Here is a 19512-nt window from a genome sequence, read left to right on the forward strand (position 1 = left end):
CAGACAACTTTAGATGCGATTCACCAACACGTAGTAAAGTGACAAAACTATAAGTGTATTTCCAATATTTTATTGTTTTTGTACACAAAAAACAGATCTTGCTTCCATCTTGTAGAACACTCCAAAACCTGAAAAAGACATGATGCATAATGAATACATGAATAATGGTGCATTCATTTCTTCATGACTGTACAATGAAAAGTCAAGCCCTCTGATGATTGGGCCCAAAAGTACAACTCAATGTGAACAGGTTCAGCTTTTCATGGTAAAAACTGATTTTGTTGAGCTTAATTTATAATTTAGTTTCTTTTTAAACATGGATCCACCTTGCTCTGGTCAGTAGGCTATTTTAAGGCCATTATTTAGAGGCACTAGATTCACTTTTCCTAAATCATTTCAACCAGGTTTGTGTGCGCCTTCTCAGACAAATGCCTCGATGTCTTCACATGATAAAGACTCCCTGCTCTGAGGAACTGCAGCAGAACCACAGAACGTGACTCTGAAGCAGTAACCACCAGAACAGAAGAAGTCCTGCTCCGACTCGTCATCGTCTCATCACTGAAGGGTCAAGAACTGAGGATCATTCTTGTCTTTATTGCTAGTATACTGATTTTGCAAGGATATCTTCAAAATAAGTGGACACCCAATTATTCTCCCAACCTCTGAAGCCTGCAGTATGCTAACTGAACAAACCCTGCTTGGATAAAAGGCTCAGGTATGTGCTCACCCTCTCATGCAGTGGGTACAGGTGTTCCCTGGGGCATGGCGGGCGCCTCTGGCTTGGCCCCCTTCTGCTCTGACATGGGTGTGGTGGGCAGGTGCTCATCCTTGGGCTCCACAATGCTGACGTGGTCGGGCAGGGGCTTCTTGGGGCCGATCTTACCGCTGGGGTCCCAGGGCAGCATGATCTTGACCTTGATGCCAAGCACACCTGAGGATGAGAAGCACATCAATAAAGATTAGCACTAACAAACTAAGTCTACAAAGCACAGAGGACAAACCAAATGCCTTAATGAGATTAGGCACTTTCTTTGCCATTTCTTCCAGCATGATGCTTTGACCCTTCTCAGACAAATGCCTCGATGTCTTCACATGAAAAAGACCCCCTGCTCTGAGGAACTGCAGCAGAACCACAGAACGTGACTCTGAAGCAGTAACCACCAGAACAGAAGTCCTGCTCCGACTCGTCATCGTCTCATCACTGAAGTGGGGGGGGGGGGGGGGGGTCAACCAAGGTTCAAGCTTTGTACATGCACACATTTTATTCTCAAAAACATGCATGAGTCTAACAAACCATCAAAGGGTAATTTCCCTGTTGGTGATTAATAAAGTATATCTTCTCTGCCAAAGTTAATTTTGATTGTTTCAGTAACAATCGGGGTTCAAAATGGCAAATTGCAGGTCTCCCTTGAAAAAGAGATCTATGATCTCAATGGGACCATCTGGTTAAATAAAGGTTTGAAATATTTCCAAAGCGATCTAGTGAGTAAGTGCTTCTTTAGCATTGTGTTGGTGTCTGCTGGAGCGTTCCTCACCCTGCCTCAGCAGGACGTGGCGGACTGCTGTGTCCACGTAGTAGTTGACGGGGTCTCCGCTGTGGATCATCAGACCATCCACAAACTTCATGGACTTGGCCCTCTGACCCCTCAGCTTGCCAGACACCACAACCTCGCAGCCCTTAGCACCGCTCTCCATGATGAACCTCAGAACACCATAGCACGCCCTGAAGGGGGAGAACAAAGAACATGTCATTAAATGCTCTGTTTTCGCTGTCTACCTTTCTCTTTTTTGAGCACACCATTTGAAATGACTCCGACTGTTTCTCTCCTCTTGTCTCGCCTCTGTCTGTTTGAATCTATCGTGCTGACTCACTGACTGCACCGATTTGATTGGCTGAGTAGCGTCACCTCCTTAAAACATTAAACAACTTTTTAACATTTTCAACATCGTGGATAAATCCTTATATGCTCCCGGCAACACACTGAACATCAACTTTGCCTCATTACACTCACCCCTACTTTAGTGGGAACAATGAGTGCGTCTTTGATGCGGGGATGCAATGTAGACAGGAATAAACGCAGATCATCCTCTGGCTGCAGCCTTGACCAGTACTTGCTTTTGATCAGTAGGTGGAGGTGAAGGGAATGAGCACTTTTACAACCTTTTTGGCGAGGTGGGGGAACTCGGTCTCCACAAACAGCCAAAAGTGTGCAAGTGACACACGCTTTCTGCCAGACGCTGTCTCCTCTCTCACTTTAGGTAACTTCACTAAAAGTCGATCTATGTTGCCGCTCGCAGTTAGCTGAAGTTAACTAGCTAGATTTCACCGTTTCCCGTAATTTTTTTCTCACGCTGCGCCCCCCCTGAAGCTCTCTGGTGACCACCCCCCCGGGGAGGCGCGCCTCACACTTTGAAAACCGCTGATCTATACTAAACAATTGTAACCAGTTTTACCACTATGTTATGTTCAGCAGGTAACTGACGCTTTGACCCTTCTCAGACAAATGCCTCGATGTCTTCACTTGATAAAGACCCCCTGCTCTGAGGAACTGCAGCAGAACCACAGAACGTGACTCTGAAGCAGTAACCACCAGAACAGAGTGAGCCCTGCTCCGACTCGTCATCGTCTCATCACTGAAGGACAAAAACTGACCCTGAACAAACAAGCTTCTGACGGATGAACCCGTTGATGCCATTACGTCACTTCAATAGAAATGCATCATATTTGCAGCTTGTGATGATCATATCGGTTTCTACCCTTGTTCTTGTCAGTCGTGTTTTTTATTATTATGTTGATCTCATTAGTTTTCCTTATTCAATTTAAACAAAAAAGTGTGTTCATGTCTGCATATGTTTTTGTAAAATTGTGGACAGCAACCATTATTTGTTTAATTTGTACCACTATCCCCAGCAGATGTTTTCAGAATAGAGAAGGTAGACATGTTGAAAAGTTATGGAAGAGACGGCACTTGTTACCTGCGGACAGCCAGGCCTCCCAGCAGCTTGTAGCGCAGAGACTCTGCCTGGGCGATGGCGCACAGCCCACGGGTGGCAACCTTCTCAGCATACAGCTAACAGGTGGAGAGAGGCACAGGTTAAAGGTCAGACATCCTGACAATATAAAACTGCAGGTAAGGGCCTAAATAGCTCTTGGACCCATAGACGAATGAGTACCAGTGTTTTAATTTCATTTAAAAACAGACATGAATTCACTATGTTTTTCAGACTTGATAGCATCCTTCGCTCAAAAATACAAAATCTTAACACTACTGTGAGAGATTATACACTTTCTTAGCAATTTCTTGTAAATACAATTCCAGCCGGATGCTTTGACCCTTCTCAGACAAATGCCTCGATGTCTTCACTTGAAAAAGACTCCCTGCTCTGAGGAACTGCAGCAGAACCACAGAACGTGACTCTGAAGCAGTAACCACCAGAACAGATGAAGTCCTGCTCCGACTCGTCATCGTCTCATCACTGAAGGGGGGTCAACCAAGGTTCTCAAGCCTTGTACATGCATACATTTTATTCTCCAAAAATATGCATGAGTCTCAATATTTAATTACATTAACTATCAATTGTAGAAGTGTTTAGTTAGACATGTTGGATTGCTCAGCAAAAATAGGCTAATGGAATCCAGTTCAGTGTGGGCTGACTCTGGGCTCCACTCTGTCAGTGTTAAAAGTAAGGGGTTTAGCAGAAAAGTAAACATTTTATTTTTGCTAGCCACAAGTTTGCTGCATGTACTGATTTGATGCAATAAATCATTGACTGCATTATGAATATATTTTCCTTTACTAAACCATATAATACTTTTGTCACCACAAAAGCCTGTTACCTTAGTGTAATTATGTGCAATACTCACATTTTGTTATGTAATATTGTCATTACTGGCTGTATTTTGCACTACTAAAAACTGTAACATTATTTGTAAAACAGCGCAATATATACTTTTTACCATTTACTACTGGCTGCTAGTTTTCTTTAATTAGTGCTTTTTAACCTGAATGTGTACTTATTAATTTGTTTTAAGTATGTACTCTTATTTTGTCTTTATCCGCACTGTCCCTCTTTGCAGTTAACATTGTACATTACTGCAGTGTGGGACAAATAAAGGATTTCTGTTCGTCATTAAGCCTTCTGTGTTTAAATATTTGAGTGGGCACTTGACTTGTAATTGCATTTCCCTTACCTCCACACTGCCCTCTGGGAAGCCAAACCTCTTCTGGACCACAGCGGTCAGCTCTCTGATACGACGACCCTTCTCACCCAGAACATTCTGGGTCCTGAAGACAAGTTAAACACTCATTATTACACTGTAGTCCTATGCATACTAGTTAGCAGTCAAAAGCATCAAGTCTAACATTTGGTCTTATTAAAAGTTTGGTTTAGAATTGCTGAAAATCATTATCAGGCCATTGTCATGCTGTTTTCTGAGCACATGTTACAATGCATTCTCTTGTCAAAAAATGCACAGGAATATTTACATAAACTAAAATCATACTACAGCGTAGTGTACAACTACTGCTTAGCTGCTGTGGTACTGCACAACAGAAGCGAACACATGCACAGGTGTGTTCCCGTCAAGAATCCAACAATGGTAACATTTTCTGTAGTGATATTGACGGTTTAAGAGGTCAAACGCAAGAAATTACTAGCGTGCATGTACCTTTTTTAAATTTTAACAAGGTTGAAGTAAATCCCGTAAAAGCATGTTCTAAGCTTACGTTTGGGAAGCCTCATCCATCTATTCAACACATTATGGTCGGTTTCTCCGCTTTCACTTTAAAACTTGGTTACATTTAGCAGGCAAAAGCGCCCACACACCCATGTGCTGCTATAACCCTTCTCAGACAAATGCCTCGATGTCTTCACACAAGAGGACCCCCTGCTCTGAGGAACTGCAGCAGAACCACAGAACGTGACTCTGAAGCAGTAACCACCAAAACAGATTAAGTCCTGCTCCGACTCGTCATCGTCTCATCACTGAAGGACACAAACTGACCCTGAACAAACACGTCTACCTGATAGAACCCAAAGCTCTGTACGACAGATGGCAGTTTCTATTGTGAACACTTGTGGCATGCAGGTCAACCATAACCATATAGGTTAATAGTAAAAACGATTAAAAAAAATCTCTGCACTCACCTTGTGGCCAGGATGATGATCTCAGTCCTGGTTGGGGTCACACGCACCTCCACACCGGAGTAGCCATCCTCAGCAAGCTCACGAGTCAGGAACTCGTTCAGCTCTGCCTTGAAGATACCGTCTGCCACGAACTGAGGAGAGGAAAGGGTCAGCTTACACATGATAAAGAATGATTACACAGAGGTAAAACATTCGTCTTAATAGTGGCTCGAGCCGAGGAGCGAATGGGAAGAGGTGCTCGTGTAAAGACTTAGAACAAATAAAAAAGGGGGGAAATCCAAGGCCCAAACACTGCACATGTCGCGATTACGCGTGAGTTAGTTACAGGCAAGGGAAATAAACTACACATTTTACAGAGAAGTCACGGACGCAATGATAACATTTATTGCACAGATATGTAGATATTAAATAAACCCCCAGCATTTATTATTATATTCCAACTCTAGTCAGCTGCGAATACCCCTTTACATGAACTTATCAAAATATTGAAACCACATGTCGGATCCGTAGAGGTGCACTGGAATACGTTGCTACGGTCAGTCATTAGTATCATAATGTGCATTGTGCTGTTGATATAAATCAAACTTTGTTACTTTATAAATATGTAATGATCACAATTAAAAAAACGACGATCTATTTGGAGTTTCTAAACTTCTTTCTATCTCATTTGACTATGAAGCTAACTCATCAAGCTAACCCCATTCAAAGACCTCAAACACATGACCGTTTCGAGTAAGCAGATATATAAGGTTGTCGAGTGTTGAAATTGCTCTGAAAATATCCGTTGTGTTTTAATAAGAGGAATCGTATCTGGAGGTACCGGTTTGTGACTCGTCGCAGGCCGCGGCGGACGAAGCCATGCTAGCTAGCCAAATGAGGACGCAGCGCCAGCAGTATCTGGATCAATCCTCACCTGACCGGGGGTGGACGGGTACCACACACACCAATATGTAGCGTAGAGAACTGTATCCACACCGACATTACACTATTTTTATGTAAACTGTCTGACTGAGGGTGTAAAACAGGATAAAATTGTGCTAACCTTCCTCTTCTTGGAGATTTGCACCGCCATCTTCGGAAAGGCCGTTGACAGGAAAGGACCTTAACAATAAGCGGAAATGAATTTATACCTAAACGACTGGTTTCCGGTGACGCCATGCCCAGTGTGCTGCTAGGACTTGTAGTTTTTTTTTTTTATGAAGCAACCCTCTTAATTTCTTTACTGGTATGCCTACCCCAAGCTAGATATATAGCTAGATACCCCCAAACTAAATATTAAATTGTCTTTGCAACGTGTTCACTTTCGGTAACCTTTATTTGCAAACTTTGCAATGGACAGAGTATGAGCAAAAAAAACACAACCGAAAACTTCCTGTCGCCTTTGGTTGTTTTATTTTTGAATTAATTCGCCGGAAGTCTGGGTAGGGTATTTTCCTGTCTTGACAGAAGCTTTAGACTATGCTTTAGACCCATGTCCTCCAGTGGTCACAGTGATGAACTGCAAAACGACATTAGTTATTTCAAGTTTATTTTATTTTTCTGTGTATTAAAAATGTCTAATAATGTCTACAAAGTGCAAGTCAAAGAGATTAATAATGGAGGATGATATAGCAGGATTAAGAGAGACGTGTTGATCATTTAGAGCTACCACTTCCCCCGATATGGCTCTATCGTCGGTCTTCATCACATATGACCAGTTACTGTTGTGTCATCTCCACATTTGCTGATGCTGATATTGTCATATCTGGTAATACACTGGTGTGTAAGCACACTGGACGATGGTTGGCCGACACAGTGGCCTCAGGCCGCTGGTCCTCAGAACTAATGTAGAGGAGGGTGTTCTAAATGGGTCAATAAAAAAAAGTGTTGATGGGGAGATCCAGCGCCATATAGATAGAATTATTATCTATTATACGGCTCTGGGGAGATCATACTGTGACCGGCTGTGACGGTATACTGCCCTCTAGTGAGGGGAGTGAGGAATATGTCAAGTGACATGATAACTTCCAGCCAATACTTTCAAAGTAAAACTAGGTGATAAAATAGATAAGCAATATCAATTAATTTACAAATATAATCATGATATAACTCACATACAAGACGTTATATTTTGTTTCTGGGACATTCACAGCAAGCGAGTGCATTGGGATGATTTCAAGAATAGAATAGAAGCCTTTATTCTCCATATATAAAATACAATGAAATTACGAATGCCTGTACTTAAACGTGCTTAAAAAACACACACGTACAAAACTGTTTGCAAACAATTAACCATTTGATACACAAACTATGCATACCCCTTCTAAGGGACAACATGGGTCAAAAATGACCCATATTGACTTACAATGTTATTTCATGCATGGCTGAGTGTTTCTATATTTTTGGAAATCCATTTATTTAATCATTTAATATTCCAAGTATTCATTAAATATCTTGTTTTTGATCACCACACATCATTATTTTCAATCAACCTTTCAAAATGTAGGAACTAAAACAGTTTTTGTAGTAATACATCAGGTTTGCACAGATGGGTAAAAAATGACCCATGTGTGCAAGTGTGATAACAGTGATAAACAATAAATAATATAATTGCAGCTATAACAGCTTCCACTCTTCTGGGAAGGCTTTCTACAAGATTTTGGAGTGGGAATTGTTGCCCATTCATCCAGAAGAGCATGTGTGAGGTCAGACACTGATGTTGGACGAGAGGACCTGGCTCTCCATTCTAGTTAATCCCAAAGGTGTTCAATGAGGTTGAGGTCAAGTTCTTCCACACCAAACTCACCCAACCAGGCCTTTATGGACCTTGCTTTGTGGGGCTCAGTCATCCTGGAACAGAAAAGGGCCTTCCCCAAACTGTTTCCACAAAGTTGGAAGCATAGAATTGTCCAAAATTCCCTGAAGCTCCCGGCGCACAGTTTTGGTGCTGATATTAATGCCAGAGCTGGAACTCTGCAGCTATTAGCCGCGTTCACACCAAGTACTTTGCCGTATTTAGTGCCGGCACTCAGAGCCCCGGCACTTATGACCCCAGGGCATTTAGTACAGATCGCGTTCACACCGGAGTACTTTTCCCTTAGGGAAGATTACGCAAATGAGCCGCTGACGTCACTTCGTCTTCTTCTGCTTTGGGTTTACTGGCAAGCAGCAAACAACTTCACGGCGTATACTGCCACCCTGTGTCCCCGGCCAGAAGTCCCCGGAGTTGGGGACTGGCTTCAGTAGAAGCTGCTGGGACTCCCAGCAGCTTCTACTGAAGCCTTCCGAGTAAATCGCCAGAACGCACCTCCTCATCTCCACCGCTCCCATGTTTTATTTTGTGTTGCCATAAGTTAGTCTCTCTGCGTTTGTGCGCTGGGCTAATGCTAATGCTAATAATGCTAATGCGAGGATAATACAATGGCGGCTCTACAAAACATTTCAGAGTTGTACGAGGCGTGGTTTGCAATTCGCCCAGCCAACCAGAACTGGGGCACTTTATTCCCCCAGGAAAGTATCATCTCTCAGCAGGCACTAAAAATGGGGGTAAAAGTTCCAGAGATTAAGTGCTCTTTTTGGTGTGAACGCGACATAAGGGGTACTAACGGAACTAAACGTGAAAAGTACGGTGAAAAGTACTCCGGTGTGAACGCGGCTATTGAGTCAGCAGCTTATGATCAAATCTTATCTGTTAAGATGAATGTTTCATTTAAAAGGTTTTTATGTATTTGTTTAAGGAGGGACCCCAGAGCCAAGGGCAGGCCGAGCAGACCGCCTTCTCCCGCCGCAGGCAGGATCAAACTCTCGGTCCGGCAGCTTCCCCGGTGATGGGCTCCGTGTAACAAGTCCCCTGTATGAGGTGTGATTTGTGCCAAAGAACGAACTCACTGAGCAGACAATAGGCGCGTTCACACCGGAGTACTTTTCCCACAATAGTTAATCAGAACTATGATATATTTGCGTTCACACCAAAAAGCCCCAGGAACTAAAGTAGTTCAAATGAGTTCATCTGACCCGCTTTTCAGTCCCTGCTCGAGAGCAGGGACTGTGGTGGGAGAAAATAGTTCATACGTCTGATTGGCTGTGCCTGTGTGGAATGCAAACCACGCCCCGTTTAACTCTGAATTCTTTTTTGGAGCGGCCATTGTATTTGCTGGCATTATTAGCCCAGCGCACCAACGAGAGTACTTTTGTGAAAGCAGTTATTATGGCAACAATAAGAATACGAAAATCATCGGAGCGGTGGAGTGATGAGGATGTGTCGGCACGTCTGGCAATTTACTCGAAGGATGGGATCCAGCAGCTTCTACTGAAGGCAGTTTCCAACTGCAAAATGTATCAGCGTTGTTCGGTAAAGTTAGCCGACATGGGAATCTTCCACAGCGCACAAAATAAAGAAACTAAAGCAGGACTACAAACAAATAAAAGACCATAATAACAAGAGTGGTAACGGCCAGAAGACCCGTAAATGGTATGATCGATTGGATGCTCTGCGACAGACCCTCATTCTCCGGCACTTGTGGTGAAACGGCGGATTCAGTGGCCTGTGAATTGTCCAACGACGACTACTACGAAGGTAAAATAAACGAAAGCAAAAACGACACACACACACACACACACACACACACACACACACACACGCCTAACATCCAGGGGGAGATGTGATTAGTGAGTAAACAAACGGTAAAGGGCAGAAAGTCTGAGCACATTTGATCATCTTAAATAACTTATAATCATAACGGGAACAGTTTGCAGAGCTTGATAAGTGATGCGCCGGTGAAGATGGCTGCATCGTCTTTCGGACCAAAACAGCGGCGTAGCCGTAACGCGGCGCAGACCCTAGATTCCACCGGGTCCGTCTGCGGCGCGTTACGGGCGCGTTACGGGCGCGTTACGGCTACGCCGCGGTGCTCACGGCGATCGCGGCCACTCTAGTCAATGGGTGCTATTCCACCACACGCGGCGCGTTACGGCTCAGAAGCGTCCCAGAAGCGGCTCGGCGCAGGGCTCCTCTAAAATTAGGATCGAATCCTATTTTTGTCGCGGCGAAATGCTTCTGAAACGCTTCTGAAACGCTTCTGAAACGCTTCTGAAACGCTTCTGAAACGCGCCTGGTAGGGTATGACGCCGGAGGAGGCCGGACCAAAACCGCAACGCGGCGCAGACGGACCCGGTGGAATCTAGGGGGGACCCGGTGGAATCTAGGGGTTACGGCTGCGCCGCGGTTTTGGTCCGGCCTCCTCCGGCGTCATACCCTACCAGGCGCGTTTCAGAAGCATTTCAGAAGCGGAGCGTCTTGCCTGCCGGCTCGCAGTTTTTGTTGATTTGGGCATATTTCCTGGACAGGCTACTTTGTACAGACAAAGTTAATAATAACTGTAATATTCCAGTTATAAACGACATGAATCAAAGATGTGTTGCTGTATTTTAGTGGTAAAAAAATGCATTCATCATCATAATTATTCTATATATATAATTTACACAGTGCCTGTAAACCGGAGGAGAACGCTGGCATTTCTCCTCCTACTTGAAAGACTACGAAGGGATAGGGTCTGCAAAATGAGTTTGTGTGTGTGTGTATATATATATATATATATGCTATATATGCTCTGAACGTTCCACTTCCTGCCTGCCCGACCTTACGTTACGGCTGCGCCGCGTCAAAAATAGGATTCATCCTAATTTTAGAGGAGCCCTGCGCCGAGACGCTTCTGAGCCGTAACGCGCCGCGTGTGGTGGAATAGCACCCATTGACTAGAGTCGCCGCGATCGCCGTGAGCACCGCGGCGCAGCCGTAACGCGCCCGTAATGCGCCCGTAATGCGCCCGTAATGCGCCCGTAATGCGCCCGTAACGGCCCCTACACACGGCGGCGTGCGGTGACGCTTCAACGCTTCTGCCCATTCACTTTGAATGGGGTAACGTCACGATTCGCCGAACTGCATTGTGGGAGCAAAGCGTAGCTTTTCTCGCGGTGCTCGCTGCAAAAGTAGAGCAATGTTCTACTTTTGAAGCTGAGGCGGAGGCGTCAGCCAATCAAATCCCGTGTATGCAAATCTGCCAGTACAAGCGCTAGCCAATCAAACCGCGTGTATGCTGGGAGAGCCAGACCGCAGTTCATTTCCTCATATGCCAAAAAATGGAGGAGAAAATAATCGTAGCGGTAGGGAATCACCCGGTGCTTTCAGTCCCTGTTCACCTACCGGGATACAAACCGGAGGAGCCAGGCATGGAGGGAGGTGGCAGAGACAGTGGGTGAAACTGGTAGGTTTTCGCCTGTTTGGGGAGTTTATATCCAGTGTACTTCGTTTGAATGGACAGCAGGCATAGACAGTATATTTAGCCACCATGCAATGTTGCATAAAATAGCACCATAGACATTAATTAAAAATCGCTTTTTAGACATTAATGTCTATGGTGAGATTCATACACGGGAGCCTTTTTAAAGCCTTTTTACCCCGCTGCAAACAGAACTGTTATTTTGGGGGTCGCGGGCAATAGTATGAAGCTGCAGCCTCGGAGGAGGGTGCACTCTCAGGACCGCATGCACTCTCAGGACCGCATGCACTCTCAGGACCCTAGTTGTTTTGCAACATCGCCACCTAGCGGATTGGATGACCGCAAAAGTACAACCAGCGAGTATTGAGTCTCATACACTGCGAGTCTCTTTAGACATTGTAATGCTTGTTATTAACCATCTAAAAATGCATGAAAATATGTTTTTCTTACTGAAATTACATTATTATTATTAACAACAAGTTGTTAATATGTTTTTGATTTTTAATAACAAATGTATTTTGTATGTCAGATGTAAAAAGATAGTCTTTTATATTTGTCTTTATCAAATTTGACATACAACATAAATATATATATATATATATATTGTAGTAATAATGATATAATCTATTTATAATTGTAAATGTATATTGTATGTAGACATACATTTAGATGTATATTTTGTTAAAAGAAAACTGTTAATTTAGTTTTTGGGAGAAGGGGTGGGGTTAAATAAGTGTAAACTCCTTTGAATCAATTTGATACTGCTTATGTTTCTACAGTATCATAATTCTCTTGTTTCATTTCATTATTATATATATATATTTTTTATTGTATTACACGTACGAAATAAATCAAATCAAATGTGTCTTTGAAGAGGTGCTAGATTACTCAAAAACAACTGTTAGTGTGTTTATGCACCAGGCTGCAAAAGATAAACATGCAATTTGATGAGAGGAATTTCAGTGCAGAATACATTTTTATTTATTGGGCACTGTGGATTCTTCACTGGGGTGAGGCGGGGTCTGCTGTTCCCTCAACCACCAGACAACAGCTCCAGCTGCAGTACCCCGGGAAGCCCTCTTCTGAGTAAAAACCCTGCAACACTCCTCGCCGTCCACTTCCCCGGTAGCCTGTGCCAACGTCCTTATAAAGGTTGTCGCAGTAAAAGCACCTGGAAATTTGGTATTCCTTCCGAAATTCCCTTTTGTGTCCCTCTGAGAAGACATTCCAGTTGACGACACCTGAAGTAGAATGTCATAAGAAAATTACAATTCAGACAGAAAAACAACAAAACCTTCCTTAATTTAGCTGACCTTACTCTTAGTCAATCAACTTCATAATACTAGGATAGGAGAAGGCAGAAGTAAAGACACTTTATAGACTTTGCAACATGTAGTGCATCGTTGTAAATCGGGCAAGGATCTCCCCTCTTGGATTGAAATATGCATCTTGAAAAAGAGAGAGCCTAATTGGTCAAACTGAACATTTTGAAATACTTTCACAGACAGACATAAATTAGGCCTAATTGTTAGATTCTGACACAACAGATTCTAACCTACAGAATAGGCCGACATAATAACTGACTAAAACACCTCATGCAATATTACAAAACATGTCAAAATGATGAGACTGTCTGATAAACAGTAAACAGGCAGTCAGCACAGTTAAGATTATTTACAATGAATTCAAATAGTAATACAATGACTATTAAAGAAGCATTTACACTGAATACAGAACTTATATTAGGCTACTGCTGATTTAATGTAGCGGACAGACAGATCATATTGACATGCTTTTGTCATCCTTTGAAGTTTAATTAATTAGCTGACTATAATTAATGATCAGGGTTGGGAAGTTTACTTTTTTTAAATGTAGGTTACAGATGACTAATTACCTTGTTAAAAATGTAATACGTAATGTAACTGACTATGTAACTATTTGTATTGATAATCTAATGCTAATTATGGTTCTTTTATGTTTTTTGTGAGTCACTTTGGATAAAAGCCTCTGCTAAATAACATAACCATAACATACGGTTTCATTAAACAAATAAACAAAAAGGCTAACAGTTGGTTTTGCAGCGAGTCATCATAGGCTAACAGATAACATTTAGCACGTGTTACTGTAATTAGTGATTAAATCAACAATTAATGTAGGACACCTAGTTGGGCTTGCCAAAATCACGCTACAGTTTCATTAAACAAATAATCAAATATGCTAATGAAGCTAATGCTATTAGCATTAGCTTTTGCCGAAAGCTATAGCTAACAAATAATTGTTTTTAGTGCCTTTAATACTGTTAGAAGCTATCATAAGCTAACAGATGTTTGTTTGTATTGCCTTAAGACTATCATAGTTAATGTTAGCTAATCACACTTCATTTCAAGACACCGGAATTGTTATTAATGTTAAACAAATAAAACTTTAAAAGCACTTCACACTACTCACACTCTCTGCGTTGTCGTTCATATTCATGTCTCCTGCTCACTAGGTGGCGATGTTGCAAAACAACTAGGGTCCTGAGAGTGCATGCGGTCCTGAGAGTGCATGCGGTCCTGAGAGTGCACCCTCCTCCGAGGCTGCAGCTTCATACTACTCGTCGCGGGCTGAAAAGTCTCATCATACTTAATCCTAGACAGTAGCACATGGTATATATTGTACGACTTTGTAATTTTTGAATGTTGATATGTATTCGCTCATAGCCTACTGTGCCTTTCACGCAGACAATAAAAGTGAATTTTGAAATGACAAATAGGTTTATGTTTCAAGTTTATTTGTATTAAAAACGTGTTTTTAAACCCTTCTGTTCAAAGTTGATATTTTGTTTCTTAAAAGATTAGGGCTGCTTCTCAGGTCGATTAAATGGAATCCTTGCGTCCCTCACTTGCGTCGTTTCCCTGCGTTTAGTCCCTCCCACCAGGGAAGCATGGAGAGACGCAAGGAAACCACGAGAAGCAGGGAAATGAGTTTTAAGAGCAATGGGACGTCCTTTCCTCCGGAGCTTTAAGAGCCATGTTTCATATGGCAAACCAAACATTTGCTGTTCAAATGCCTACAGACCTCACTGTATTACATACAGTTTGCACAGTAAAACCAGTAAGTATCCACACATACCTTCAGGTATTTCTCTTTTAAAACCTTGTAAATGGCTGTACAGGTCTCAGGAACGAATTGCCGGATGGTTGACACTCCGACTCGGAACTGGTACTGGATCAACCTACTTCAACTACAAACATACATTTTCCATAGTGCTAATGGCACTGGTCGACAGCAACTACAAGTTCTTGTATGTAGATGTAGGTTGTAATGGGAGGATTTCAGATGGTGGTGTGTTTGGTGGATGCTCACTGCAGGATGCCTTAGAGAACAGGACATTCAACATCCCTGCACCTGCACCACTTCCTGCTTCTGACCAGGCGGTTTGTTAGATGAGGCATTTCCCCTGAAGGAGCACCTCATGAAGCCCTATCCGAACCGCAGGCTAGCTGTAGAGCAACGCATCTTCAACTACAGGCTGTCGCGGGCTCGGAGGGTGGTAGAAAATGCCTTTGGCATCCTAGCCAACCGTTTTCGGGTCTTCCTAACCACCATAAACATTCAAGACATTGCCAAGGCCATTGTTTTGGCTTGCTGTGCTTTGCACAACTTCCTGCACACAGAGAACTGTAGTGCATACTAGGGCTGTACCAGAATATCCGAATATTCGTTCGTTGGAGTGCTATTCGGGTTTCAATTTCGTTATTTGGATATTCGTTTTGTTTGTTTTTTCGTTTTTTTCACGTTTTTTTTTCAAATTGAATTTATTGAAATCTCCAATATCAACGAAAGAGCTTGTGCCTCTTCGGGGGGTGCTACTATCTACATATAAAGACGGAGAAAGTAAACGATAACGTTTATGGTTAAGTAACCATAAACGTTATCGTTTACTTTCTCTAACTCTCCTTCAAAATAAAAGCATGTCCATAAATAGGAAGCCAAGCCAAATTACACTTAAGACATATACAACTGCAACGAAAGTGACAAACACAATGCGATATCCTTTTCAATTTCAAAGAACACAAATTGGGTTACATTAACAAATAACTATAAAACAACAATACTGTAGAATAACAAAATGAATGCCGTGAATACACCGAAATACACGTGTTGAAGCGGTTCGCTGCTGATTACTACGCCCCTGATGATCGCAGTATTCTGCTGAGTGTGTCGTTTATTAGAGTCAGCAATGTAGTAATGTATGTAATGCAGTGTTTCCCCTATATACAAATAGTGGCGGCGCAGCGCCGCTGCTGAAATATGCGCGCCGCTGCTAGGGGGCGCCAGCCAGGTACCCAAAAATAATAATAATTGGCGACCCTTTCTCATTTTTGATTGTTTGTTATGTGGATTTGTAGTATTTGTGTTACTGTATGTTCAATAAAGGTGTATCTTTGCTCAATCTTGAGACATTGGCAGGTCCGATTTTTGGCATAGCGCTGCGTTGGTAGCTCTGGGAGGGGAAAAAACATTTTTGACCGTTGGCGCTCATCCTAATTTTCGGCCTTGATGTAACAACATTCATAATTAAGTAAATGTAACACCCTTTTCACCCCGGTTACACTTTTCATTTGCCCTGTACGATGGGCGCTGTAAGTGATGAAAGTGGGGGATGTTGGCTTATCAGGCGCCCGCAGCTCACAGCCAAAGTGCGAGCGTGGGAGCGAGGGAGCGAGCGAGGGAGAGAGAGAGAGGGTGCACCGGTACCGGCGCTGTTGTTATTAGAATCTGGTGCTAGCTGCGCTAACGGATATAAGAAGTAGATGTTTCTACAACCAGGGTGGAGGAGAGCTCTCCTGTCAGACTGAGAGGCTCAGGGAGGTAAAGGACTCTCTGATAGTTCATTTTAGTCTAAGTTATCTCAGTGGGTCTCAAACGTTTTGACCACAATATAAACACATATTTCCAAGGCACTCCTTTATAATTATTAGGATAAATAAAAACAGGTTTGAAATCATTCCAAGGTATACTATAGGACAGTAAACCAGACATATCGTTTAAAGTTGGAGAGATACAAAAATATGCATAAATAAATGTTAACTAGGTAAAATAAGATATAAATGAACAACAAAAATAAAATAAGTTACATTTATTTGTTATTGGCTATGGTAGGTTATTGGTTATGTTCATATACTTATTTGATTATTAAAATGTAAACCGATCTTTTCCATATGGGTGTTTTAGAGTTCCCCTAGATCAGGTCTCATGCTCAAAGTGCACCAGATTGAAGCATTTTACTTTATGTTCAAAAAAATCTTCCCGGGGGGGCAGACCCCCGGACCCCCCTAGAGGATGTGACGTCCACCCCCCAATTCAAACATGTTCATACAATACTGAATACATTTGAAGCCTTTTTGACATATATTACCTATGTCAATAAGTTTCTGTTTTTGTAGTGTATTTGTCTTTTGTAGAGATTTTTCATTTATTCTTTATATATAAAATCTCGCCTAGGGCAGCAAATTGGCTAGAACCGGCCCTGGTACTAGGCCTCAAGAGCCTTTCTTGTGCTGGCAGACACATAGAAACAAATTGGCGGGGCGCACTTCGCACGTGTACACACTAAAAAATTCAGCTCCGCACTCACATTATGCTGGGCCCACGTGCCTTAGCACCGCTGCTATGACTCCATCCTAGGGGAAACACTGTAATGTAATAATGGCCACTTCTTGCTAAATGTACATTTCCATGTGATGCTTTTATCCGAGGCGACTCACAATAGGTAAATGAACAGCGGTAGACAGTATCTCATTTACTTAGACACTGTACTTAAGGACAATGTTGAGGTACTTGAGACTAATCCTGCAACTTTATACTTCTGCTCCACAACAGTTCGAGAATGAAGAAACCATCACGTATGAAAGGCTACATGTGAATAGAGGGGCAGAAAACCGTCTTGTACATTTACATTTCAATCTTGAACAATGAACAGCGGTAGACAGTATCTCATTTACTTAGGCACTGTACTTAAGGACAATGTTGAGGTACTTGAGACTAATCCTGCAATTTTATATTACTGATCCACTCTCATTCAGTGTACTTTATACTGCGCTACATTTATTTGATAACTTCAGTTAACTTTGAAGATTCAGAACACTACAAAATATAATCAGGACATATTTTATTTATATGTATTATTATAGGTTAAGATAAAATGTTATTGATCCCATGGTGAATTGTATAAGCTACCCAGCAGTATATAATGTAATTTAAATCAGCTCCTCCACTTCAGCTCTCTGAAGCAGAAATAAATAATTCTATGTTGTGTTATCTAATGGCTGTAGTATGAAGGTACGAAATCAAGTTTTGCATTGCCTATCCTGCAGAAACACCCATCTGAATAATGGCCACTTCTTGCAAATTGAATGTATGGAGGTATGAATGTATGAAGGTACGAAATAAAGTTTTGCATTTTGCAGTATCGGTAAAAAGTGGTTTATTATCAAAATAAACAATAATAATACAAAAAGTAAACAATCAACAAAAATACAATACAATAAAAATACTATGCAATACAGAATTTTTTTTTTATTGCCACAACTGTCTGTAAAAAGAATTAGCCACATCTTTAAAAATGAGTGAACTTTATGTACAAAAAACGAGTCAAGTGAAATGTCTAGAGACAAGTGAAATGTCTAGAGACAAGTGAAATGTCTAGAGACAAGTGAAATGACTAGAGGTTTCATTTTCCTCTAAGTACTCGAAGAAGGTATTTTCCACCTGATTCAGGAAGCGTCTAATCTGATGAGGTGGCAACAGCCGCAGTCTGTGCTCAAACACTTTGGAATGAGCCGCGATTACGTCATCAAGTCCACTCGGGGACAACTGTGCCAGACTTATTTTTATCTCCTCCAGCAATGTTTTTGACGCCTCAACGGCGGACTCCTCCTGCGAATCCTGCATCATCCTGCGCTTCGCCAGAGGCCTTCGAGTGCTGAGTGTGCTTGGCCTCTCTCTGAGCGGTGCCGGTGTGGTGCAGATGGTGGATTCTGCCAGGGGAGTGCAGGGCTCAGCATCAAAGTGGAAGGACTCCTCAGTGGTGCTGGTCAAGGTTTCACTGCTGGTGCCACCGGGGGGTGATTCTGCAGCCACCGGACATTCCTTAAAAAATGTTAAATAAATTCACAGTTAGTTGGATTTAATACCATGGCTTCTTAAAACTGTTTACTAAGCATTCATAACAAAACAATACCCTGAAATGTGTGTGCCATTAGTTCGGGGTGTGGTCAAGTGTGAGAGGCACATTGTAGACACATTGTGATGGCTCTATTCAGATGCTAAAACGTACTTCTAGAAGATTCAGAACACTACAAATATAATCAAGACATATTTTATCATGTATTATTATAGGTTAAGATAAAAGCGTTATTGATCCCATGGTGAATTTCATAAGCTACCCAGCAGTATATAATGTAATTTAAATTAGCTCCTCCTTTTACCAGCTGCAACATTAAGGTGATGAGCACATCAATAATTATAATACAATAATGTATATATTATTCTGTTATTGTTATATTTACCACTGTAACCACCAAATGAATGAAAATAATATTTTTGTAAGAGAAGCAAGAAACACTTATTTGTACTCAACAAATAAAATAGTTACCGTGATGGTGAGGTTCGAAGTACTCTCCTTCCTTTTTGTGTAGGGCTCTAAAAACTGCAGCCTGGTCATGATCCACTGCTGTCTGCCGGTCCTATGTGCTCCACAACTACCCGAAGGGGCAAGTCTCCTGTTCCGGGTGTACTGGGTTCGCAGAGAATCCCACTTCTTCCTCAGCTCTTTCTCTGAAGCACACAAATAAACGATGTAAGCATTGTGGCTAGTTAGCATGTCCAAATCATATGCAGTGCCAAACAATTAGCAACAGCTAGCAACAAGATAACAACAAAACACAAGGTTGAAATAACAAATGACATTTCACGTATGCTGGCAAACAATAAAAAAAAAAACAGTTTCTGCTAAAGAGCTCAATTGATGAAAAAAGAGAATCTTACCTGAGAAACCAAGTTGAGTTTCAATCTCTCGCCAGAGTCCGGTTTTCACTACTCGGTTCGAGTACTTTGTCTC

The 19512-nt window shown here is 42.1% G+C and overlaps 1 protein-coding gene and 5 non-coding genes across 6 annotated transcripts; all 6 read right to left on the reverse strand.

The window, feature by feature from the left end:
- Positions 1-54: 54 nt before the first annotated feature.
- Positions 55-6302, reverse strand: rps3 (ribosomal protein S3). Its single transcript, XM_034132796.1, has 7 exons — positions 6191-6302; positions 5149-5279; positions 4193-4286; positions 2977-3071; positions 1536-1723; positions 728-931; positions 55-128 (listed from the first exon to the last, which is right to left on the reverse strand). Exons 1-6 carry the CDS (start codon positions 6218-6220, stop codon positions 732-734), a joined length of 738 nt encoding a protein of 245 aa, XP_033988687.1. The 5' UTR covers positions 6221-6302; the 3' UTR covers positions 55-128; positions 728-731.
- LOC117484343 lies at positions 416-564 on the reverse strand. Its single transcript, XR_004556117.1, has one exon. It is a non-coding gene; the product is annotated as a small nucleolar RNA SNORD15 (small nucleolar RNA).
- Positions 1062-1207, reverse strand: LOC117484341. Its single transcript, XR_004556115.1, has one exon. It is a non-coding gene; the product is annotated as a small nucleolar RNA SNORD15 (small nucleolar RNA).
- Positions 2492-2640, reverse strand: LOC117484339. Its single transcript, XR_004556114.1, has one exon. It is a non-coding gene; the product is annotated as a small nucleolar RNA SNORD15 (small nucleolar RNA).
- Positions 3335-3483, reverse strand: LOC117484342. Its single transcript, XR_004556116.1, has one exon. It is a non-coding gene; the product is annotated as a small nucleolar RNA SNORD15 (small nucleolar RNA).
- LOC117484338 lies at positions 4845-4992 on the reverse strand. Its single transcript, XR_004556113.1, has one exon. It is a non-coding gene; the product is annotated as a small nucleolar RNA SNORD15 (small nucleolar RNA).
- Positions 6303-19512: the final 13210 nt, after the last annotated feature.

The sequence above is a fragment of the Trematomus bernacchii genome, unplaced genomic scaffold (genome assembly GCF_902827165.1).
Source record: "Trematomus bernacchii unplaced genomic scaffold, fTreBer1.1, whole genome shotgun sequence".
NCBI classification, from domain to species: Eukaryota; Metazoa; Chordata; class Actinopteri; order Perciformes; family Nototheniidae; genus Trematomus; species Trematomus bernacchii.

Coding starts and splice junctions, on each gene's coding strand:
- rps3 (XM_034132796.1), bottom strand. CDS start 6,220: ATGGCGGTGCAAATCTCCAAGAAGAGGAAG. Junction 5,280..6,190: donor AAATCTCCAAGAAGAGGAAG/GTTAGCACAATT, acceptor TCCTCTCCTCAG/TTCGTGGCAGACGGTATCTT. Junction 4,287..5,148: donor ATCATCATCCTGGCCACAAG/GTGAGTGCAGAG, acceptor ACTTGTCTTCAG/GACCCAGAATGTTCTGGGTG.